This window comes from Hipposideros armiger, unplaced genomic scaffold (genome assembly GCF_001890085.2).
Source record: "Hipposideros armiger isolate ML-2016 unplaced genomic scaffold, ASM189008v1 scaffold_12, whole genome shotgun sequence".
Lineage (NCBI taxonomy): Eukaryota > Metazoa > Chordata > Mammalia > Chiroptera > Hipposideridae > Hipposideros > Hipposideros armiger.
Genome location: NW_017731362.1, coordinates 8,457,281 through 8,479,440, shown reverse-complemented (window position 1 = coordinate 8,479,440; position 22,160 = coordinate 8,457,281). Strand labels below are relative to the sequence as shown.

At 34.7% G+C, this 22,160-nt stretch overlaps 1 protein-coding gene across 11 annotated transcripts in view; it reads right to left on the bottom strand.

The window, feature by feature from the left end:
• Positions 1 to 22,160, bottom strand: part of TCF12 (transcription factor 12) — a 334,886-nt gene that overhangs the window by 34,317 nt on the left and 278,409 nt on the right. For 7 of the 11 annotated variants that reach the window (XM_019665578.1, XM_019665554.1, XM_019665588.1 and 4 more), the window contains 8 exons: positions 20,412 to 20,517; positions 19,234 to 19,373; positions 18,801 to 18,945; positions 18,424 to 18,488; positions 9,780 to 9,858; positions 2,718 to 2,791; positions 1,624 to 1,695; positions 696 to 902 (listed from right to left, as the gene is read on the bottom strand). In XM_019665578.1, coding sequence (XP_019521123.1) covers positions 696 to 902; positions 1,624 to 1,695; positions 2,718 to 2,791; positions 9,780 to 9,858; positions 18,424 to 18,488; positions 18,801 to 18,945; positions 19,234 to 19,373; positions 20,412 to 20,517 — 888 coding nt within the window. The remainder of the gene's footprint in view (positions 1 to 695; positions 903 to 1,623; positions 1,696 to 2,717; positions 2,792 to 9,779; positions 9,859 to 18,423; positions 18,489 to 18,800; positions 18,946 to 19,233; positions 19,374 to 20,411; positions 20,518 to 22,160) is intronic. The other 4 variants (XM_019665598.1, XM_019665606.1, XM_019665634.1 and 1 more) reach the window with 1 other exon arrangement.

Sequence of the window (22,160 nt, the reverse complement as noted above, 5' to 3'; positions counted from 1 at the left end):
CAAACACATGGTATCAGTTAAATAGCAAGTTCAAAAAGAGCTCCATTCCTTTAAAAGACAATCTGGATAAAAAACAATGTAAGACATTTAACATAGAATTTCTGATGCATAGCTATAGAATTTTACTTTTTTTCCTCTAAAGAATTACCATGTTTTTAAAAAGATGGACTGAATTATTTTATTCTCTTTGGGGATTAATCTAAAATTGTTTCCTTTCATTGTCACTTAAATTATAGCCATTCTTAAAACTACCCCAACATTTTTTCTTCATTTGGGAATAAAGCTTAAATTTGGACCTGTACAAATAATTCCACATTCCTTCTGCAATTGAAGGCTTGTTCCAAATTATAATAAACAGCTTTGCTAGACTAGTCTTGCTTTATTGTTTTTGCTATTCAGACTTCCTTATAAACTATTTCAAGGCAAAAACTGTTCTGCCAATTACTATGCATCTGGAAAGAAAAAAAATCCAAGTTTAATCTCTATAGAAAGTTTCTGCTTTTTGCACATGATCATAGCAGGATTTTAAGGGCCAATGCTCAGCCAATGACCCTGCCCAACACAGTAAAGGAAATTCTTAAAAGCCACTCTACCTTCCCTTCAAAAAGAAGGACCCTCTCCCTCAAAGATTTCATGAAAAACATTTAGGACAATAGGCTTTAGGGGTTATTACAAAAAGATGAGCACTATTTTACCATTGAAGCTGATCGACTGCTTGTAACAAGGCTTGATCCACCGTAGTTTGAATTGAGGCTTCCAATTGGTGCATTGTGGGATGGTCCCAATAAACTGTGTATATCACTGTGACCAGTAGGCAAACTGGTGGAAGGTCCCACAGCATGGTTCCGCAGCACATGGATAGCATCATCCAGTCTGTCTAAACGATCTTCCATTCGAGATTGCTGTAGGAATTAAAAAAACAAAACATGGAGGTTATTGCTGGTATCTGTTAAATTCATTAAATTGCCATGTTGCCTACTTAGGGATATATGGAAGACAGCAAATGAAATGTAGTAACAAGTAGCTTCAAAAGCAACTACCTGCACTACAAATCAACAAAGAAAGTAGACTAAGCTAAATTAACAAAGCTTCAGAAACAAATTTACCAATCTATCACGAGGTTATTTCTTTTAGCTTCTACAAAAGATGAAGGCTACTGTACTGCGCCTGATACTCAATTAGTTGATAAAAGAAGATAACCTGTACTTTAATACTGATCTTTGAAATGAGGGCAATTTAGGGACGCATCCTCAAATCCATCAAGTTTAAGTTGTAATTTTAAGTGAATAAAACGCACCTATCTAAAATAGTGAACACATCCAAATATGCTTTTTCACAAAATTGAGGAAATGATATTGTCTGTCTGTGGATACACACATGCCCCATACACAAACATATTAGAATTTTTAAAATCAAAAGCACATGCCAGTAGAGCTCTTTTAAAAAGAATCATTCTCAACAACATAAGAGAACAAAAGTCTATTCTTATATACTGTTACAAAACGGAAACAGTCATTGATTTTAAAAGACTTTGGAGTCCGTACAGGCTTGAAGATTTTAAATGGATAATAGGAAGTATAATTAATTGAAACACAAAAAGGCACCATCTAAAAGAAATAGTACCTCACAGACATCCTTTAAGAAGGACATTGCATCTTGCAAATGCTCGTGAAGTTGCTGCTCAACTCGATTTTTCTGGCAAAGTCAAGACAGAACAGGAGGCAAAGCACAGGTTAAGATTAACTCCAAAAGAGATGAGGAAATAGCTTATGTGCATGTCAGCATAACATGTTAGTAAAGTGAACGCGGAGACCTAAGAGATCTACTTGTATTAAGGTTGGAGAAGGCTGGGATTTAACAGCGAAGTTATAAGGTTAGCATCTAAATAGCACAAATTGCTTATATTTGCTTGCAAAATATGCGAGAAGAAAACTTTCCTTTAATTTAAAATGTTCTGTTAGTTACAGAAAAAGAACTTTTCTATTTGCAACCTGGAATTACTGAATGATAGTATGACTTAGCATTCCATCAAGTCATCCTTATTTTGTTTTTATAATATTTTATAATTCTGTGGTAAGTATATAAAAGCAACACTAGTTAACATTCAACCACAAATTCTCATGCTCAATACCTAGACAAGCTCCTTTATTCTACTGCCTTATTTGTTTGTTAAATAACGTTTTGCTTGTACAATTTGTGCAATACATTTTAAAAATGAAAATATGGTGAAATAACACTCTTCATGAAAAAGATGACTACTATGACATTTAAGAATTTTAATGGAAATGTAATAAACTATACATCATAAGAAAGTAAAATACAACCATTTTGCATTGCTGGACTAATTTTCTTGCTTTTACTTGGTCTGTGTGCGTGTGTGGTTTATTTTTTAGTTTCCTCTCATACGTAAAAGAATGTAAAATACAGAAAAATTAGGCCCTAGGTTTTTCAAAGAAACAAAAATCCCATAACACTATTTTAACACCAGCTGCCCTTAGACCAGAAGCCTGATATCCCAAAGAACAGATGGCAAAAGGCACTCCCAATGTGTCTTATATTGTTCAACTAAATCAGGCCATTTGTCAGCAAAGAATTCGTGTAATGCTATCCTACTGTTTTTTTTCATTGTTACTCAAGATTTACTGGAGGGAAAAAAAAAAAAAAGAACTGCATACTATCATATAAAAGTGACCTGTCTATTTCTCAGAGGCTCTTACCAGGGAGTGGAGTGAGTTTTCATAGCTCGGGGACGAAGGAGCTTGCCCTCCAGGTCTGGGCCACTGACTGGTACCTGTTAAAACAAAACCCCAAAGCACCCACACACCTTGGTTAGCTCTGGTATCTTGATAATGTTCTGAAGGAAAGGATAAAGACATTCAGTAATTGTACATAAGTTTACATGGAAATTTTTGTTCAGTCTTCAGCATAGTATTGGCTAATTATAAGCCCAACACATTAAAAAAATATTTTTCATTATTAATACAACAGTGTAGGAAGTTGAGAAAACAGAGAAAAAAACTATACTTAAAAACATAACTACTTTTGTATTTGCATATTCTTCAGACTTTGCCAATATGCACGAATATCTTGAGAAAATGTACTTAAAGTATACAGAATTTAAAATTCTGTTCCCCATCCCCCATGGTTTTACATAATCTTTAAGATAATGCTATTAATGACTATGCTAATTCTATAGATCATAATTTTCTTAATCATCATAACTTCACTGCTGGATATTTTGGTTGCTTGCAATTGGCTATTATGAATAGTACATGAATGTTATTATACTATGAATGGTAAATATTACTGTTTTTTTCTTTTTGAGAACAAGTAGCATTCTGAATTAAAAGGTATGAACCTGTTTATGATCCTCAATTCATAAGACCCAATTGCTTTCTAAGGGTTCATATTAACGTGTGCTTTTAGTAATGCATAAATATACCAATTTCAATTTCAAATGATGGCAAATGCATTTAGGATTATATGTTAAAAATTTTCCCAATACACCAAAACACGTTATTTGATTGGGAAAATATCATTATAAAAATATATTAAGTTTTAACTATTCTTCAACTTTAGAAAAGTAGCAATATAATAACCAAAGATAGAAAAAGACAGGCTACAAGCTCAGAAAACAAAAACAAAACATAAGAAAAAGGAAGGAATTAATTTATCCATATGTTGGGAAGAATGCAGTTTTATGGTCTTGCCAAAATAGCTTTAAAGAAAAAAGAACAATTGCTCAAATACCTTAACTATTTCATGATTGTACATTGGAAATAAGTTATTTCCAGAAAATAATGAACCATTCAATTAAATATTATATATATTATTGTTCTTAATAACAGCTTTAGTAACAACCCTAATTATATTAGAAATCTGACGTTGGAGAATTTCAAGTTTTACTTAATTTGTCTCACTTATTGCTAAATTGATTTTAAGCATGTCTTACTGGAGCCTGCTGTTACAGGTTAATCTGCCACATTTAGGAAACCAAAAGCCTATAGTAAATTGGAACTATTATAGTTCACTATAGCTGAATAACCTAGTAATGGCATTCCCATCAATCATATACATTTTGCAAGTTGAAAATCTGGATACGTAGATTCTTAATAACCTGATTATATTTCACAATTAATCATAGGCGTCTGTTGTGATTATACAGAAAAATCTTAAATATTAAAATATTAAGAAAAAGTATGTGGTGTACTTCATCAGCTAACCATTTTTTTTTTTCTACCTGTAAGCAAATTACAAATTATTTTGAGGACCAAAAGGCTTCCTGTTAGACCTACAAATGTAATTATAATTCAACTACACAAATTAAGGACAATCTAAAATTGCTCATTGAAACAGAAGCTTATGGACTAATTTTATAATTAACAAGTAGAATTTAGCAACCAGAAAAACCCAGTAACTGAGTATATGAAGAATTCATGTAAAAATAACCAGCCAACACTTTACCACTGATTTCAGTACATTAGTGCTTGCATAGCACTGATGTAGAATTATGAATTTTTATGTGGATAAGAGGTTAATCATAATCTATTTTGAAAAAGGCCCTAAATTATTTTTAAAAGTTTCCTTTAATGTTTACAATATTTTATTTTTAATAATTTTACTCCATCTTTCCCAATGCTCTTGGATGATCAGCCTGTGATAGGAGGCTGATCATTAAATTTCTTAATTTGTGGGGACTATTAATACAAGTTTTATGTTTAAGCACCTCACAATTGTTAGAATACATCTTCTTTCCAAAACAGGCAATTTTTGTTGTTTCTTCACTAGCTTAGTATTGAAGAATGAGATGTGTGTACTGAATTTTCTTACTCAGGTAAGAAATCACCTCCATTATTTTTTGATAGTGATATGAAGAAACTATGCTAAGGTCTATGTCCAAAATGCAATTCATTAAACTGGAAAAGTACACATATACTCAAACCTATTTTGTTTTTATTATAGACAGGGCTGCCCACTGTAACATAATTGGTTAAAACAAAATATCACTATGGTTGAAATCACTGCTTTGTTTTACTGTCATACAAATGCCAAGTTGTAGTACATGGATAGACCTCCTGGAATCCCACTTGGTCATTTAAAAAATTTATGCTATTGGTCACAAAGGGGGATGGCTGGACAGTTAAGAGTTATTTTGGCAGATATCACGCCCATGGCTGGCAAAACTCAAAGCGGGGCGTGGAAGTTTAGTGAATACTGGGAATTAGTGAAAATGCATTCCTGTTGCTCTATACTATCAATTAATTTTATAAGCCCTAACTATAAAAAAGGCACACATAGTATCTATCTATCTATCTATCTATCTATCTATCTATCTATCTATCTATCTATCTATCTATCTATCTACCTATGTATGCTTTAATCTGCCTTACAAGGCCAACCAATGAGGTAAAAAGCACTTACTTCATGCGCCTAACGGTCTTTTTGACTACGGAACATTATTATTATTTCTTCCTGAAGGTAGCTCTATCATGTAATCATGAAGGAAAGATACATAAAATTGGTATCTCTAGCTTATAATCATCAACTGTAGCATCATTGCACAAATATGGAAAAACAAAAGAGCAAAGGCTGGAAACCTCAAGGGTTTCCTAGAGAATAGGATATTTCCCCTCTTCCTTCCCTGTTACCTGTCATCTGGTATTAGGCATACACAGAGGTTTTGGGTTTATACTTCCTTCTATTAGACAGGCATAAGCTTTCAACTATTTTGTAGCTAACAATTTTCATAAGAACCTTGGGCTTACAGAAAAACTAGCTCTAATTCAAGAAGGATTATAATAAACCTACTTGATATTAAAATTTATTGACCATTTCCAGAAAACAAGCTACCTGGGTGACTAGGATAACAGAATTAAATTATTTGGCTAGAAAATCTGGAAAGGCTTACTTTAATCCCTAAATAAAATTCATCCAGTGTTTCTGATCTGCTCTTATTCTGAGTGGGACCTAGTAAGTACTTTACCTAATAAAACTGGTTAATAAATTTAGAGTATAGATACTAACATTCTGAGTAGCTGAGAGAAATTCTTGGGACCATTTACCATGCATTTTCTCATTTTGTTAGTTGTTTCCCTCTGTAATCTCACCCTAAATTCAAGCTTTCATGAGCTTCTCTGACGCTTGAGAAAGGTCGGATAATCCTAATTTAATGCTTCGCTTTCCACAATCTGGCCCCAGCCACCCTTTCCGTCTTGGTGCTTCACATGTCCTTACGTGATGCGTTTATAATCCATGATCTCAATGGCTCTGGGTGAACAAGTCACTCACTTTCTTATATCTGGACCTTTGTTACGCTTTTCCCTTTACACCCAGAGGGCTCTTTCTCCTTTTTAAATCCTACTCTCTTCATGAAGTCTATCCTGAGCACATTACTTTAGAGTAAATTCTGATGGTTCTATTTTCATGTATTTATCTTATTTTCTCAACTAAACTGAAAACTTGCTGACATCAGGTAATTGCTTTAAGACCAGGCACACTGACAGATGATAAAATATCTCATTGATTAAACTAGCCAAAACTGAGGAATCCTTTCTTTCCTATCTCCTTTCTTTATTTTTATGTGGATATTCTGAAGATTGCTATTGAGTACGGCAATCATTAAACTTTCATTCATTTACATTCCAGGAGGAGATAAAGAAAGGCAAAACATGGTTTTGGTTGTCGGCTTTCCAAGTTCCCTCAGTGAACATATTCTCTTAACCCAAATACTCATGTCTTTTCCCAAATGACAATGGTAATAGATACAGCCATTCTTCTCTTCTGCCTTGCTGCCACAGACCTGATTTTGTTCACAAGGGGTGTGTGTGTCTGTCCTTTCCTAGTGTGAACCAGGAACGAGTAATCATATTCTTAGTTCTTGGGATAAATCCTGATGTCTAAGATAAACATGGAGGGCACATCTCTGCTGTGAGCAACTGTGTTAGGTCCAATGCTGTCCCATGAGTCATGAGGCAAATCTGTTGAAGACGCTTCTGGAAAAAGGTTCTTTAAAAGACAAGGAAAAGATGGTCCTTTTTCTTTTACTGGACAATTGTTACTGTGTTTTCCCGAAAATAAGATCTAACTGGAAAATAAGCCTCACATGATTTTTCAGGATGCTTGTAATACAAGGCCCATCCCAAACAGAAGCCCCAGTTAAGATCGTCAGCCACACATGGCTGTTTGAATAAATGTAGAGTTTTGTACATGAATAAATGTAGATTGTTGGAGCAAAAATTAATTTAAGACCCGGTCTTATTTTCGGAAAAACATGGTATGTCTGCATGTGGTATATGTCTGCATGTGGTACCTTGAACTGCTGTTTGCCACAAGCCCAAGGAAGAATTGCAAAGAGGTAGAGCAGGAGTCCTGACCTACTGGTCCAGGAACTTGCTCTGCTGTGGGCTCCCTGTTATAAAAGATAATCAATCCCCTTATTATTTAAGCTAGTGCAGACAAGAGTTTCTCCTTCTTTTAGCCTAAAGCATTCTAAATGATACAACATCATTTAGAAGCTTATTCAGAAGCATTCTCTAAATAGAAATGTATGTTCTTGGCCTGAATAGTTCCCATGGAAAATAAGCGGGATTTAAGCAAAAATGATGATTGCCTTAGAAGCTGCCTGTGTGGGTTCTACACCTGTGTATCTGTCCTTACAAGGTCTGTGCTCAGTCTGACTGACAAGGCATAAGGGATAGAGCAAGTGTAGAGAGCACACAGTGGGTAGGATTTTTTTACTCTATAAAACAGGCCACTGCCACACAAGGAACACAACAATTTCCACATTATATAGGAGCTCTGGTTTGTTCCATCTTTTTCATTTTCCCTTCAACTGTGAATATTATCACATAGTGCTGATTTCCTTTCTTCCTCTTTTCATCTCTGCTCTGCCAATTTGGGGTGTGTGAGTGCGTGTATGTGGGGTGGGTGATAATAAGGAAACACTAGGCACAAGAGAGGGGAAGGAGATACACCTGCATAAAATCAGTCTTTGATTTGCCATTTCAGCAGGAGTATATGAAAGTATTTTTCGTTGATTAGATGGCTGAATTGAAAAAGAAGTCTATTAATACCTTCATTACACAATTCAACAGTCCACAGATTTTCATTAATTGTGGAATTAAAGGGGAAAAGAGGATTTTATCCATTAACCATCAACTAAAGATGGAGGAGGAAATCTGAGATTCTACCTTGGACCATTATTTTTTGAAAAAATACATCTAAGTCTCTGATTCTCCATTTTACTGATGCCTCTTCAGAGATGCTGAGTTCCTCTGCTGCCTGCTTTCCTACCCAATGTTAGTAAAAACCAAAGGGCACGTTTAAAGCTATCTTACTGGGCAGAGGAGCAGAGGCAGTGGGAGCACATAGTAAGAAAGAAGAGAAAGTGAAATAGGCTGTGGCAATACTGATATTGATAATTTCAGTAAAACTGTGCCAAGAGGGTGAGTAGGGTTAAAGTTACATCATTCTTCCTGTAATTTCAGCTCTCTGTTAAACAACAACTTTAAGTCAATGGGTCTTTCATATTTTCGTAGTCTGGTCTATGTGGGCAACAGCTGTTCAACTTTTACTAGACAGCTGAAGCCATGGTGTCTGAGAAAGTGGCAGAACCCACTAATAGCTGAAAGCAGCTGCCAGCAGTTCATCATCTCCACACACTGGAATGCTTCTTAGTAGAGTCACAAGGCTAATACACAAAGCACAGGTGATAGCCAGGGCCTGATATACCAGAGCCCTGATTTTCAGAAATACTGAACAATGGAAAAAGACTAAACAACAACAACAACAAAGTCACATGACGTGGACTTAACTAATGTCTTCATCAGGAAAAGAGAATCATTCTGAGGACAACTGTTGGAGGAATATGGCAATTTTTGCCAGTTCTCTACGTCTTTCCTCAGAACTAATACATTTCTTCTTCAGCATGGGTTTTCTCCAAACACTGGTCATAAAAATGAAGTTCGAGTCTTACAATTACAGCTTAACAGATATCAAGCATTTTTCTGTAATTTTACTTATTCCTAATAAATCTAAAAATTCCAATTTACAACAACAATGGTATCTCAACAAATTTATACTGTAGGATATAGCTGGAAATTGTTAAAGCTAACGTGAATAAAAAAGGAAAATGTAAAGCAAATCCAAACCACTTATTTTAACTCCATTAACAATATTTATCCATATTCACAGACAGTTCTTAGCCAAAAAACTACATTTCCCCCAGGAATTTATATATATATATATATATATATATATATATATATATATATATATATATATATATATATATATATATATATGAGATACTAACTTAGTGGACCTAAAAATAAAGACAAACTAGCAGAAAGTTATTCATTTTTGAGTCTTACATATGGTACATGGAAAATGCAGAGAACAAGGAAGAAAGAAGTTACATGTACTTCTCAATAGGATATCTTGTTTATTTTTTTATGCTATCTTATAAAAAATTTTGATTTACCTCTTCCATATTATCCCTTCATTGCAATTGCCTAGCTTTATTTTTATCCTGCTACAATTGTTCTTAGAAATTATCATCAACTATTTTAAGAATCAGAGAAGATATGAAGAAATAATTCAAAACTAACAAATATTTTAATATTCTCCAAAATGAACTCAAGAGCAAAGCTGTTTACATACTTTCTCAAAATTTAAATATTTTTTTCCATGACTGTTTACTGGACTTTATTGAAAAAACAAATTTCAAATATTTCCAAGTAGTGCCATATTGCTGTTAAATAAATAAAACAAAAGCCTACCTGTGAGAGGTGAGGGTGATCCAACTGGTGTTGATGGATTTGATGGAAAACTACTGCTGGTATGGTCAGGAGAATAAATCTAACCAAAAAACAAAAGATGTACACATATCAATGTGTGACAACAGCAAAATATAAATCCACTTGCATGGAGCGATTTTTATAATCTAAGTTGCCCCCCCCCACAAATTAGAGTGAAAAATAGTTCCATCAATTTAAGGACTATTCCATTACATGAAGGCTATAAAAGCCTCAGTTTTTAAAACTAGGATTGAATATCATATATATATTCTGAGAGGAATAAAATAGATCATAACTATTTTTTTATTATTCTAGTTGAAAATTAAGAATTTTGTTAGAACAAAAGAGAAGTGACTATAAAGTTAACTTTGATAAACAATCTTTCTAGAATATACCATCTATTGTAAATAAGTGATATCCATTAAAAATAATCATCTCAAGAAAACTATTAACTTATCTTTTGAAGAGAAGAATCTTCAAAAACAGTTTTAAAAGCCACAGAAAATAATTTTTTTAAATAGTTACTCCTTATTTCTCATTTAAAAAGCTCTCTGTTTCATCAACTACATTTCTGTCAAAGTTAGCTCCAAATGATGTGTATTTTAAAAAATCAAACTTGTTCTCAAAGGGTATTTTGTCACCCTTGAGGAAAGTGAAAACAACCTCAAAGTCCTTAAAAAAATTTCCCAAAATGATCTGTGCACTGGACTTCACCTCCCAAGAGGTTTACTTTAAGAAGATAACATATCTGGATGTAGAAATTTTGGTATTTTGGCTAAAAGTTTTGTTGCAATACTTAATATTTATTTCATAGTGCTAAAAAACAAGTGGCAGAAATCTATTCAAGTTTACCTAATTAACCATTAGATATTTTAAGAGTCTCCTTAATTAAAAGCACCAAAAGTCCTTAGGAGGTCTTCTCTAGGATAATCCTATTCTTCTAATGGGCAAAATGAATCATCTTTAAATTTCAGCACTTAACTTAGGGCGGACAAATGAACTTATGTGGACAAATTGTGCTCAAATATTTTAAAAAGGAAAACTATAAGATGGTGCAAAGAGTCATCCAAGAGAAGTAACCTTGCTCTGAATATGCTCAGAGCTGGAATGAATTTCAAGAGGCCCAAATTATGCCCTGTAAGGAGTCTCAGCATTGGTTTTAAGACAGTGTAATATACTAAAAAAGCCAGATACTGGGTCAGGCTCATGTAAAACAAAATTCCACAAGTCACAATCATCAAACATAACATTTTCATATTTTAAAAAGAAGACAGCACTAATTAAATTGCAAGCAGCCAGAAAGTCTATTTTTTCCTGTGAATACAAATGGATATATCTACGTCAAATAAAACACACCAATTTGTATGATGTTACTAAATTGTAACTGTAAATGCCTTTAAATACCAACTCTCTCCAAACAACCTGACCCAGAAGTTGCATATTCAAGTTAGAAAGTCATTTTGGAAAAGCAAAGCTATCAAGAAGACTTCAAAAGGCTTTATGGGAAGACTTAGTAATAGAGATAGTATGTTATAAGATCAATATTGTTGATCTTCAAGTTGTTACCTATTAAAAAATTCAGGAAACATATGAAAATTAGCTAAAGGTCACATTTTGGTTCCTACTGGTCTGCATACACACAGTAATTTATTTCAACCACGTAAGTAAATTAGGTTACGGTCTCTAACTACAACACAAACATTTCTCAACATACCACTTTACTTTTGTAAATCACTATTTCTCATGTTTAAGATTCAAATAATTATACCTTTTATGAACTGATAGTAACTTTTATGAAATATGTCTTGACTATATTATCAGTATGGGAGGGGAAGGGTTGATAACACTGATGGTGGATGGATGAGGAGTGAGAAACACTGCAATTCCATGCAAAACTTTACATTAACTAGATCAACTCACTGATTTTTGATTTCCTTGTCTGTAAGGATTAATACCATGAAAGCATTGAAGAAACAGCATTCCGTCTTTTCACACCCTCCTGCTTTTGTTTTCTTCACACTGTTTACATTAATCCCTACTTGTTCAAATTTGTTTATTTATTATCTGTCTCTTACCCTTTCCCCTAGAAATGGATGTTCCAGAAGAGCTAGGACTTGGGTCTTATTTAGACAAAATCTGAATTATACAGAATCTGCAGTAGTTTCAGATTCTACAACACTGCTGGTAAATATATACATATTTGTTGAAAGAATGACATCATCCTTGTGAGCAGTTACCATCTAAGTATTTCTTTTAAATCCTTAGATGTGTTTACCTAGACCCCCTCTCTCTTTCATTTTTTCAGTTCCCTTAATGTAGGTTTCCCTAGAGCTCTAGTCTCAGCTTTCTTTTCTATTTGCCTGTGTTTTATCTCTTGGTAATACCATTCTTCACAAAGTATCATCTATGACATCCCTGTGAATGACTGCTAAGTTGACATATCTATCTTCATGTTGGTTGCTGGACGTCTTCGTCTAGACCTATCCTTCTTTCATCTCAAGCTCAGTATGTCCAAACCCAACTTTCATCACTGCCCCAAGCTTTCTAACAGTTCCCATCTCTATTCTTCTGTCTTCTCTACCTCGGTTAGCACCACCACCCTTCTCATTGTCACCAAAACCACTTTCTCTCCTCTTTTCCCTTGTCCTTCTACAGTTCCCACCATAGAAATCAATATCCACAATGCTCTAGTTTCTGGAGTAGGCACACGTCACTCTCACTGCTATGGCACTTCTTCAAACCTTTACTAAAACTTGTGGCTGGACTATTTAAGTCTTTATATTTCTAGTTACTCCCTGCTCCTTTTATTCTATACATGATTCCCTGAGTTACTGTCCTCAAGCAGTTTTTTTTTGTTGTTGTTTTTTTTAAAGATTTTTATTGGGGAATTGGGGGGATGGGAACAGCGCTGGGGAATTCAGGGAAGGGGAACAGACAAGTTGCTGTCGTTTTGTTCTTCAGTCTAGTTGTGGAGGACATTGCTTCACTGGCCCAAGTTGGCACCATCATTGCGCTCTTCCCGGGCGAGGCACATCAGTCGCCGGCCTCTGGACGGCCACTCACTGCGGCTGCTGGCCGCTCACGCTGGCTGCTGGCTACACATGGTAGCCCATGGCAACCCATTGCAGCAGGGGCTGCAGCCCACTCCGTCGCCGGCGACTCTCGGCAGCCCAGCTCCAGGTTGAGCTGTTGTTCAGCATCTTAGCTGTAGAGGGCAGTGTCACTGGCCCTCATATGTGGGATCCGAACTGGGGCCCTCTGGCATCCCAAGCCAGTTCTTAACCATCGCACCACTCGGCCGGCCCCTCAAACAGTTTTGAACTGCCAATTCCCATGCAGTGCTTCCTGTTTCTTACTAAATAAAACAGAATGACATTTGATGCCTTCTATATTCCGGTTACAAAAATATCTTTCTATCGTAACATTATTATGTACCCTATTATCCAAAAAATATATATATTTTTTCATTTTATGAACATAGCTTGTCCATTCAAAATGTCTGTTCCTTATCTTCTCCCTGATGAAATTCTGAACCACATCCAAGTACCCAGCTCAAATGTCACCTCCCCATTTATACTCATTTTCACCTCCCTGATAGCAGCGGTTCTCAACCTTCCTAATGCCGCGACCTCTTAATACAGTTCTTCATGTTGTGGTGACTCCAACCATAAAATTATTTTCATTGCTACTCTATAACTGTAATTTTGCTACTGTTATGAATCGTAATGTAAATATCTTTTTGTTTTCCGATGGTCTTAGGCGACCCCTGTGAAAGGGTCGTTCGACCCCCAAAGGGGTCGCGACCCACAGGTTGAGAACTGCTGCCTTATAGTCTTAGAATAAATAACCTGTACTTCTTTTTGATCTTTTACTTCATACTATTCTTTATATTATTGCTTTTCGCATAACTGTCTTATCTTCTCTCCTTGAATGTAAGCTCTTTGAAGGCAGGGACCTTATATTGCTCAACATTGAATCCATTGTTTGTCACTGTCATGTACAAGTAGGTGCTCAGTATTTTTTTAATACTTGAGTGATTAAATTGCACTTGAAATTTGCTATAATACTTTTTGATTGAAAGCAAGGTTTGGTAAGTGGTAGTATTTATCATAGTATTTATATAATAGGGTTTAGTAACAGAAATACCAAAGGGGTGAAAAAGATCTTGTTATAAAGATGAATTCATTTATAAATCGGTTTTATGGCATAGAATCGGATAACAACAATATAGTGAGGTTCCACTATTTCTGAGAATTAGTGTTGATGAACTAAGCTATCTATACAACATCATTAGGTAGATATGCGTTTTTGAAGATGTAAGTAGACCATCAACCCTTATTTTCCCCGATAATTCTGCCACTAGTGTAAAATAATGCCTAACCATGTCAAGAACTAGTGACAACTTCTTTATCTCAAAGGAAGAGGTTATACTTTATAGAGTTATATATCACTGCCTTGCAATTACTTAGCAAAATGCTCTGATAATGTATATAAAATAGGTGTGAGCTCTTAAAAATCATTGTGAAAACAGGAGGAGTACTAAAAATGTATCAAGTATAAAAACATATAATTTCTGGTATTTTCTTCAAAAGCAGCTTCTCTGTACAATAAAAGCTATTTTCTCCACTCACCCATCACATTGCCTGGTTCTACTTTGTCCTAAAGTGATGATACACAGAATTGTTATTAATACTTTTCCTGAACTGACAGGCAGCCTGGCTAATTACAGGACTTTTTCTTGTCCCTTTTACTTTCATAAAAAGAATGTGCACATGGGGAGAGGAGGAGCAAAATATTAAAAAGGCAAAGTAACAGCCTTTTAGATCACAGATCATTTCATTAAACTTCACCTCTGCATGTTTATTCTATTACCAAATAACATACAAATTATACTGATTTTATAGAGAAAGTGTGCTATTTTAAGAAATTCTAAACATAAGGTTTCATTTGACAAAGAGCATTCTAAATCAGGAATACATTACTTTTGTACTTTCTGACCTTAAAGAACTCCTACATTGATGTTTGAAAGAAAAAAAGAAAAAAAGTCAGTCATTTAAAAATGAGGACAGGAGTGATTTAGAATCTAGAGCATAAACACAAAGTAAGAACTCATTCTGCATGCAGCCATGGTCCTCGTACTGTTAAATGACCAATGATGAATAACTCCCAATACCTTCTGCCAGGCTTAAACGGTAATATGCCTCATTTTACTGCAACAAATGAGGCTCCTCCTCCTATCAGTCATGGTCCATTCCAATCAGCAGGGTGCCAATAAGCCAGAGGGTAATGAAAAGGGCTTCAGACAAAAAAGAAACAATAGAGAGCTCCCAAGCCCAACCTTGGAACTGTGAGCCCAATTTTTTAAACACTACAGTGCACATTTCAGTTAATCTTTATTATGCTAATGTTATTGAGTCTAAGGAACAAAGAAACTTATTTCATGAATTACTTTTAAACGTCAACTTCCCTGAATTTTCTCTCCTTTTGTTAGAGACTACTGACCATTTAACTATCCATATTAAAATTCTCTCTCTCTTTTTCTCTCTCTCCTTTGCTCTGAGGTAGAAATCAAAACATAAATTATCACAAAGAAGTCTGATATAATCAACAAAGTTAAACAGTTCTCTTGTTTGATCTCCTCTAAATTAAAGACCAAGTGTTTTGATATGGTATTAGGCACTGAAATAAACCAGATGTTTCTTCCTCTATATAACTCTCCATGGGCACAATCTTAAAGGGTTATTGTCTGGCAAATGTTCAGGGAAACACATTAGAAATGGCACGAATACCCAGATTTCCCTTTCCTTCTATCTACCCTAGTTTATTATCTAAACTAATGCATAATCCACAGGGCTTTGGGAACTTTGTGTAAATACTTTCATGTACAATTCTCTTTCTAGCTATCCTGAGATTAAGACCACAATTATCCAGGCTTAAACCTAAAATAAAAGAACCTTTGCAAATGTATTATCTGGCCTTACATGTTTAATCACACAGTATTCTGTGTGCTCTTTAATACCTAAACTGAAGAACAAAGGTTGTACCCTCTGATGTTTCACACATGAAAGACCTTCTAAGACATGTATCGGACAATTGGGGAGCTAGAAATAACTTCTAATGACAATAGCATGGTGTTTCACCATCTAAAACTAGATGCTGTATTAAAAATGTCACATTCTAAAGAACTTGAAATTTCAAAATGCTCATGGTCACCATTTCCAAAGATCTGTAATATCTAACATCAAACCCTGATACGTATGTCAGACTCTTAAATGTAATCCTCATAAAATTCCTTCTCCTCATCTCTTCTAATCCTTCCTATCCCCAATGTAATGTTTTTGTTTATCAGTACATTCTGAGAGCACTAAAGTGAATGTGAGTCTGTAATGGAGTTAGAGAAAGAATGTATTGGGGGGAGGTGTCCGGTGGGGAGGGGGACAGCAGATGGATTGAAGGAAGGGATTTGAAGTGTGCAGACTATGGCATGCAGTGATGGAGCAGATGGAATGCATCACCGTCAGCTATGACAGACATGATTTATGGAATGACCTAGCTGCTCCTGCCTAGTAACAACATAGGATGACAGATCTGAGTTTCCATGACAACCAAAGCCCACCCACTAACTAGATTAAACATTTTTCCCTGGCTTCCACTCACAGTGAATTTGAATTTTCTTTTCCAAATGCCAACTGGCTGGCTAGTATGCAGGTCATAATATGGGAAAATAGTCAAGGACTTGAAGGGAAACTGAAAAGGAGTTTGAAGGACCACGGAGAACATCACAAATTCTTGCCTACCTATGTGCCAAGATTCCTTTACAGAAGTTTTCTTTGAGTAAAATAAACAGAAGACCTTTGAGAAAAAAGCCCCAGAAATGCAGGTTATATTTTCGAAAGTTGCCTAGTATTGAAGGCTCAAATGTTATCTGTCCTCCTACATGTGAAATATCTGCTGCTGGATTCCTTTAGAATCAACAGAAGGAATATGGCAAGCCAATAAAATACCTGGGAGACACTCAGATTTAATATTATAGAATAATTTCCTTCTAGGTAGTTTTCATCAGGTGGGAATAAGTCCAGAAAAAGTGGGACCACTGCCTTTAATCCTCATCACCCTGTAAGTCACTGTTGCACTGTTCTTTGTAGAAGTACAGAGAAATAAAGCTCATCAGATCAGTGTTCTCATCTAATATATATGGGCTTTACCCTTCCTAGCTTGGTGATCCCTAGGGCAAGCGACTTAATCTTTCTGAGCTGAAGTTACTTAACCTTTTAAACTTTAGTTCCTTATCTGTAACATGGAGAAAATGATGCCAACTTCACAGGGTTTTCTTGAGGATTAAATGAAACAAAGCATGTAAAATGCTTAGTACAGTGCCTAGCACCTAGTAAACATTCAAATTATAAATTATAGCCAATATTTTTGTGGGTTTTGTTATCATCACTATTTTTGTTATATAAGACTGAATTCAACAAACATTTACTGAGCTCTATTTTGTGCAGGGCTCCATTATGTGATAGATGAATTTGACTTGGCTTCATTTCTGAAGAAACTTGTACTTGGCTACAGAAAGGTTTATCTACAGAAACCATATACAAAGAGGTTTAACTCCTAAAATGTTCAATAGTTGCTTTCTAATAATTACTCACACGTTAGGTAGTCTGCCCTTCCCATGAACAGCAGCAAATGTGTTTGACAGAGTTAAGTGTACATCATAGAAAATGAAAGACAACTCTGGGAATTCTGAGAAGCGTATCACTCAGAAGGAAGAAAAAAAAGAAATAAAGAAAAAGCCTAAGAAGAAATTTCAGAAAGTACAAAGCAGAAGTGCCTCCTTTAAATAGATTTGTAATCTTTGTGGGATACTGGTAAATGCTCCCCCAAAAAATTCCAAAAGAAGGGATTTCAGTTTTAATGTTTTAAGTATCACCTACATGAAAACATAATCATTCTTTTATTAAACTAAATCATTGCTTTGTCATTAATGCCCTAATGTGATATATACTAATAGATACTCAAGAAAATACTATGGGATTCCTTCAAATTAGTTTTACTCATTTTAGTATGTATTCCTTAATGAATCTCGCTCTTTTGGGGCAAGGCTCTCATTTCCTATTTCTTGAATGAATTAGTTGCATGTTAAATTTTTCCTTTTAAAAAATATGTAAAATACTTTCTCTTGGAAAAATTCCTTATAAAAGCCCTTCCTTCTCTGGATCAGGAGAATAACTGAGTTGCCTTTCTTGGTTCCACTTGACTTATTTTATTGGGCAACTGATTAAGTAGGTATTTAAAACTAATAAATCGGCTTAATATTAATGTCAGTCATTTGTGCTTTAGATATTAAAGTGTCCAAATTTCTCTTCCTTCTATCTATATCTGTTCCATGAAGACAATGAAGTATATATTTAAATTGGAATTAGGATAGATCTTGTGGGAATGTTCTCATGAGTTATTTTAAGGGCAGCATGAATCAATATAAAACAAGAATAATGCTAAATGAATAATGAAGTTGATCCTGTTGTAACTTAACCCTTTAACTGTGACACATACTACCCACAAAATCTAAGCACTGCATTCGGCAGTATAAAATTCATTCAGTACAATATGTAAAATCAGTACTCACAGATGCCAAAGCCTTTCCAAGTGCATCACCTGTCTGTGAGCTTCCAGCAGCATTCCCTCTGGTTCCTGAACATTTCAAGTAGGAAACAAATCAAGAATGTTAGCAAGGTGGCGGGCTTTTTTAGCCCTCTGCCATTATTTCATGGGTGCGCTCTACTGTTATCTCAAAATTGTCCCAATAAGTTAGCAAATACTCTACATGTATTGTACTTAAGGTAAAGATTGGTTCTTTACCAGTTCCTACATTAATGAAAATCAAAAAGTTTCTTTTCTTTCATTTTTAAACGCTATACTAAAATAATATATTGAAAGATACGGGGTTCACTGAAAATCTCCAAATTCAGTTTTCGGGAATTTTGCCAACCTGAAAAAGCTCACCTAGAATGCTATCTGACCCGTTGATGGGTGGAGTGTGTGAGGCAGCAACATAAGGTGAACTGCTGGTACTGCTACGATGGAAGCTGGACATTGGTGGAAGACTCGTGTTTATGTCTGTCGGTGAAACTGAGTGTGGAGGATAACTCTAGAGAAAGGGAGAGAGAGACATCATCTATTAAATACATTTTATGCATAATATGCACATATAACCAGACAACTATCATAACAGATCAAAAAAGAACATCACAAGATAGCAGCTAAAGAGTGCTATTATTGTCATTTACTTTTTAAAAAGGCATGCTAAATGCAATATGCCTAGAAGTATTTCAAACTTCAGAAGTTTTGGTAGAATCAAATCTTACACTTGTAATCCAAAAAGAAACACAAGTGAGGACAAAGTTTTGCTGCACCCTAGTCATGTGTTACAGCCTACCAAGCGGTCATGTGAATGAAGGCTGCCATAACTACTGGATTGAGACATGTGGGAAGTGGAGGTCCCCAGAATTCCACCAAAACCAGGCTGGCTCATCCCATTTGATGAACTCCAAAGGTCTGAAGAATTGTGGGTCCCATCTAAGACAAAAAGAGAAATATAAAATTTTCCTTAGCTAAAAATTTTTCTTTTATTTTGATGATGCTATGAAAATTCAAAGGGTACCCTCCAGGTATTTCTTTCCTGCCCTTTCCAACTTAGTCTTCTATCTAGTTTTCTTCCCCACAAACTGTATAATTACTAGCTAAAAAGAAGAAACAAAGCTTTATAGTTAGAGGGGGATAAAGGTAATCCAAACTAGTAGGTAGATCATTATAAGAATCCTCAAAAGATCTAAATTCATATCAAAGATAATAAAAACTCCAAATTTGGGGATATGTTGGATTTAATTTTTGTTAAATGGTATACCTATAAATATACAAAAAAGTTCTTAATTTATAATAAGCAATGTACATTATATCGAGCCTTCTAAAACTGTGGAATAAAGAAGTTTCTCTAATAGTAAACCTATGTAATTGATAATAACTATGTTCTAGTCAGCCTTCATATGAAATGTGTTAGCAATGACTTCACTCACCAATGTAAAGTCAAGGAACCACTTATGCAGTAAAGTACTGCTCCCACAGTACATGCTTCCCATAGTCCAAAATCATAGGAGACCAAATAAAAATGATTTGCTAGATACGAAATAAAGGAAATGCAACACTTTTTCTATCTTGTCTTATTCTGTTGTATGATAGTCACTTTATTTATATTGATTATTCTAGAGTGATATGCGTCTGTAATCTAAATAAGAAACTAGAGTTGTTAATATCTTTCATACATTTAAATTCTAAAATGAGAAAGAGCAGCTCTATTCATTTTTCTCAATTAAAGTCTTTTATAAATTCAATCAATGCTAGATGGGCACTCCAAAGGTTTGCTGGATAATCCAAGTACATTGCAGTAAGCAATAAATAGCACTAGAAAACTTTTTAAATTTATGCCAGCCAAAAATACCTAGATAAATAATGTCTGAATTCCTATAACGGTATTCTCTTTCCTCACAACTTTAAAATATTAGCTAATATACAATAGATACCTACTGTAGTATTTGAAAACTATTTGGCAGTACTCACCTTGCATAAAGAAAGTGCTAGCAAACATACTGGTTGGTGGCTTGGGAGATGGATAACTAGGAGATTCACGGTTGAAATCATCTGAAGTTGGGGATGGTGCATATACCTTAAAATTAAATAGGAAATTTAATTAAAATGTAAATTATTGTCATGTCACTTATGTAAAATGAGTGTTTCATTTATAAATGGCCAAAAAAGGCCTATCGAATATCTATAAAGGCCTACCACAAATCCAAAGAAACTGCTTAAATCTACATAAATAATGCCTAACTTGGTTACTCTCTACATGATTTTTAGCTGCTTACTAGAGAAAAATAGTACTCCAAATACCCTTGGTAATGCATCTTTGTATGACAATTAAACCAGGTGGTTGAATAAAGTCATAAATATTGACTTTCCTTACAAAACACAAATCCATACACGCACACCATTCAAAATATGATGGTAGAAACAAATGTCTTTTGAATATAGCATGGAATAAAATCTGGGTTCATAAAATTTATTCTTTTCACTGTTACAAGAATTATCACAATCAAAATACCTTAAATGTTACTATCCTTTGTTACTAAAAAACGGTGACTGTGAAAGGCACAACACAATTGTTCAAAAACTTCCTTAAATAAGAAGAGTTAGCAAAATTAAGGGCTAAATTCTGCTGAAAGGTTTTAATTCTTTAATTTCAAGTAAATTTTCAAGTATGGCACAGCTTTAAGAAAAATTTCATTTAATTTATCAGAGCAGTATTAATTTCCTTTGGTAATCCTATGCTTCAGATAGGCAAAGTATGAACATTTTGAAATGGAAATGTCCAACACTGTTATTTCTCTGGAAAACTAAATGGGCAGCCAAATAACCTTAATAATCAAAACATGATCAAACCATTCTCATGATGACTACTGAAACCAAGAAGAAAAACATTTAAGGTAATGCAAGGTCTGTGAATCAGGAGTCAGGAAGAACAGAATGGTGTTCTATTGCAAGCAGCATGTGAAATGTATTTCTTTTGTTTAGTCTGATAAGGATACATCCATTAAATTTCACTCCAAAGAAATATCCTAAGTTTTCGCTTAAGTGGAAGAAAGTAACTACTTTACTAAAACTATGGGAGCATGTATAAAAAAATCATAATTTTTTTGTATAAGCATAGACTATTTCTGGAATTACATAAAGAAACTTAATGGTTACACATCTGGACTTAAAAATGGGAAGGAGGACATTTACTTTATGCCCTTCCACACAGTTTAATATTTTTACCCTGAACATATATTCCTTTGCACTAATAAAAAAGTTGAGGAAGCATACAGAGATCGAAATGGGAGTCAAATTTTTTATTTACATAAACTATCATTTATATTAATTTAGTTCTTCTTTGAAGCATTAACTAACTGTAAAGACTTCTGGCAAATTATCTAACCTTCCAGATGCAACTTCTAACTTCCTCATTTGTAAGATGGTGCTAATAATACCTGTATCAGGGGTCTGATGAGAAGATCCGACAAGGTAATACATACAAAATGGTTAGCACAGTAACCACTTACTAAGTATTAGCTAACAGTATCATCTTTCTATCATTCTTATAGGAGTAGTTATGCGACTACATATTGCCCCTATTCAGTCCTCAAGTACTGTTTCTTACAGTGGTTGTCTAACATGATCCTACAAATTTAACCTGAACAAAAGGTTTAAAAGTCCATTATTACTCTTCTTAGTTGTGCTAATACGTGCACAGATGTGTCTTTTTAATGGACA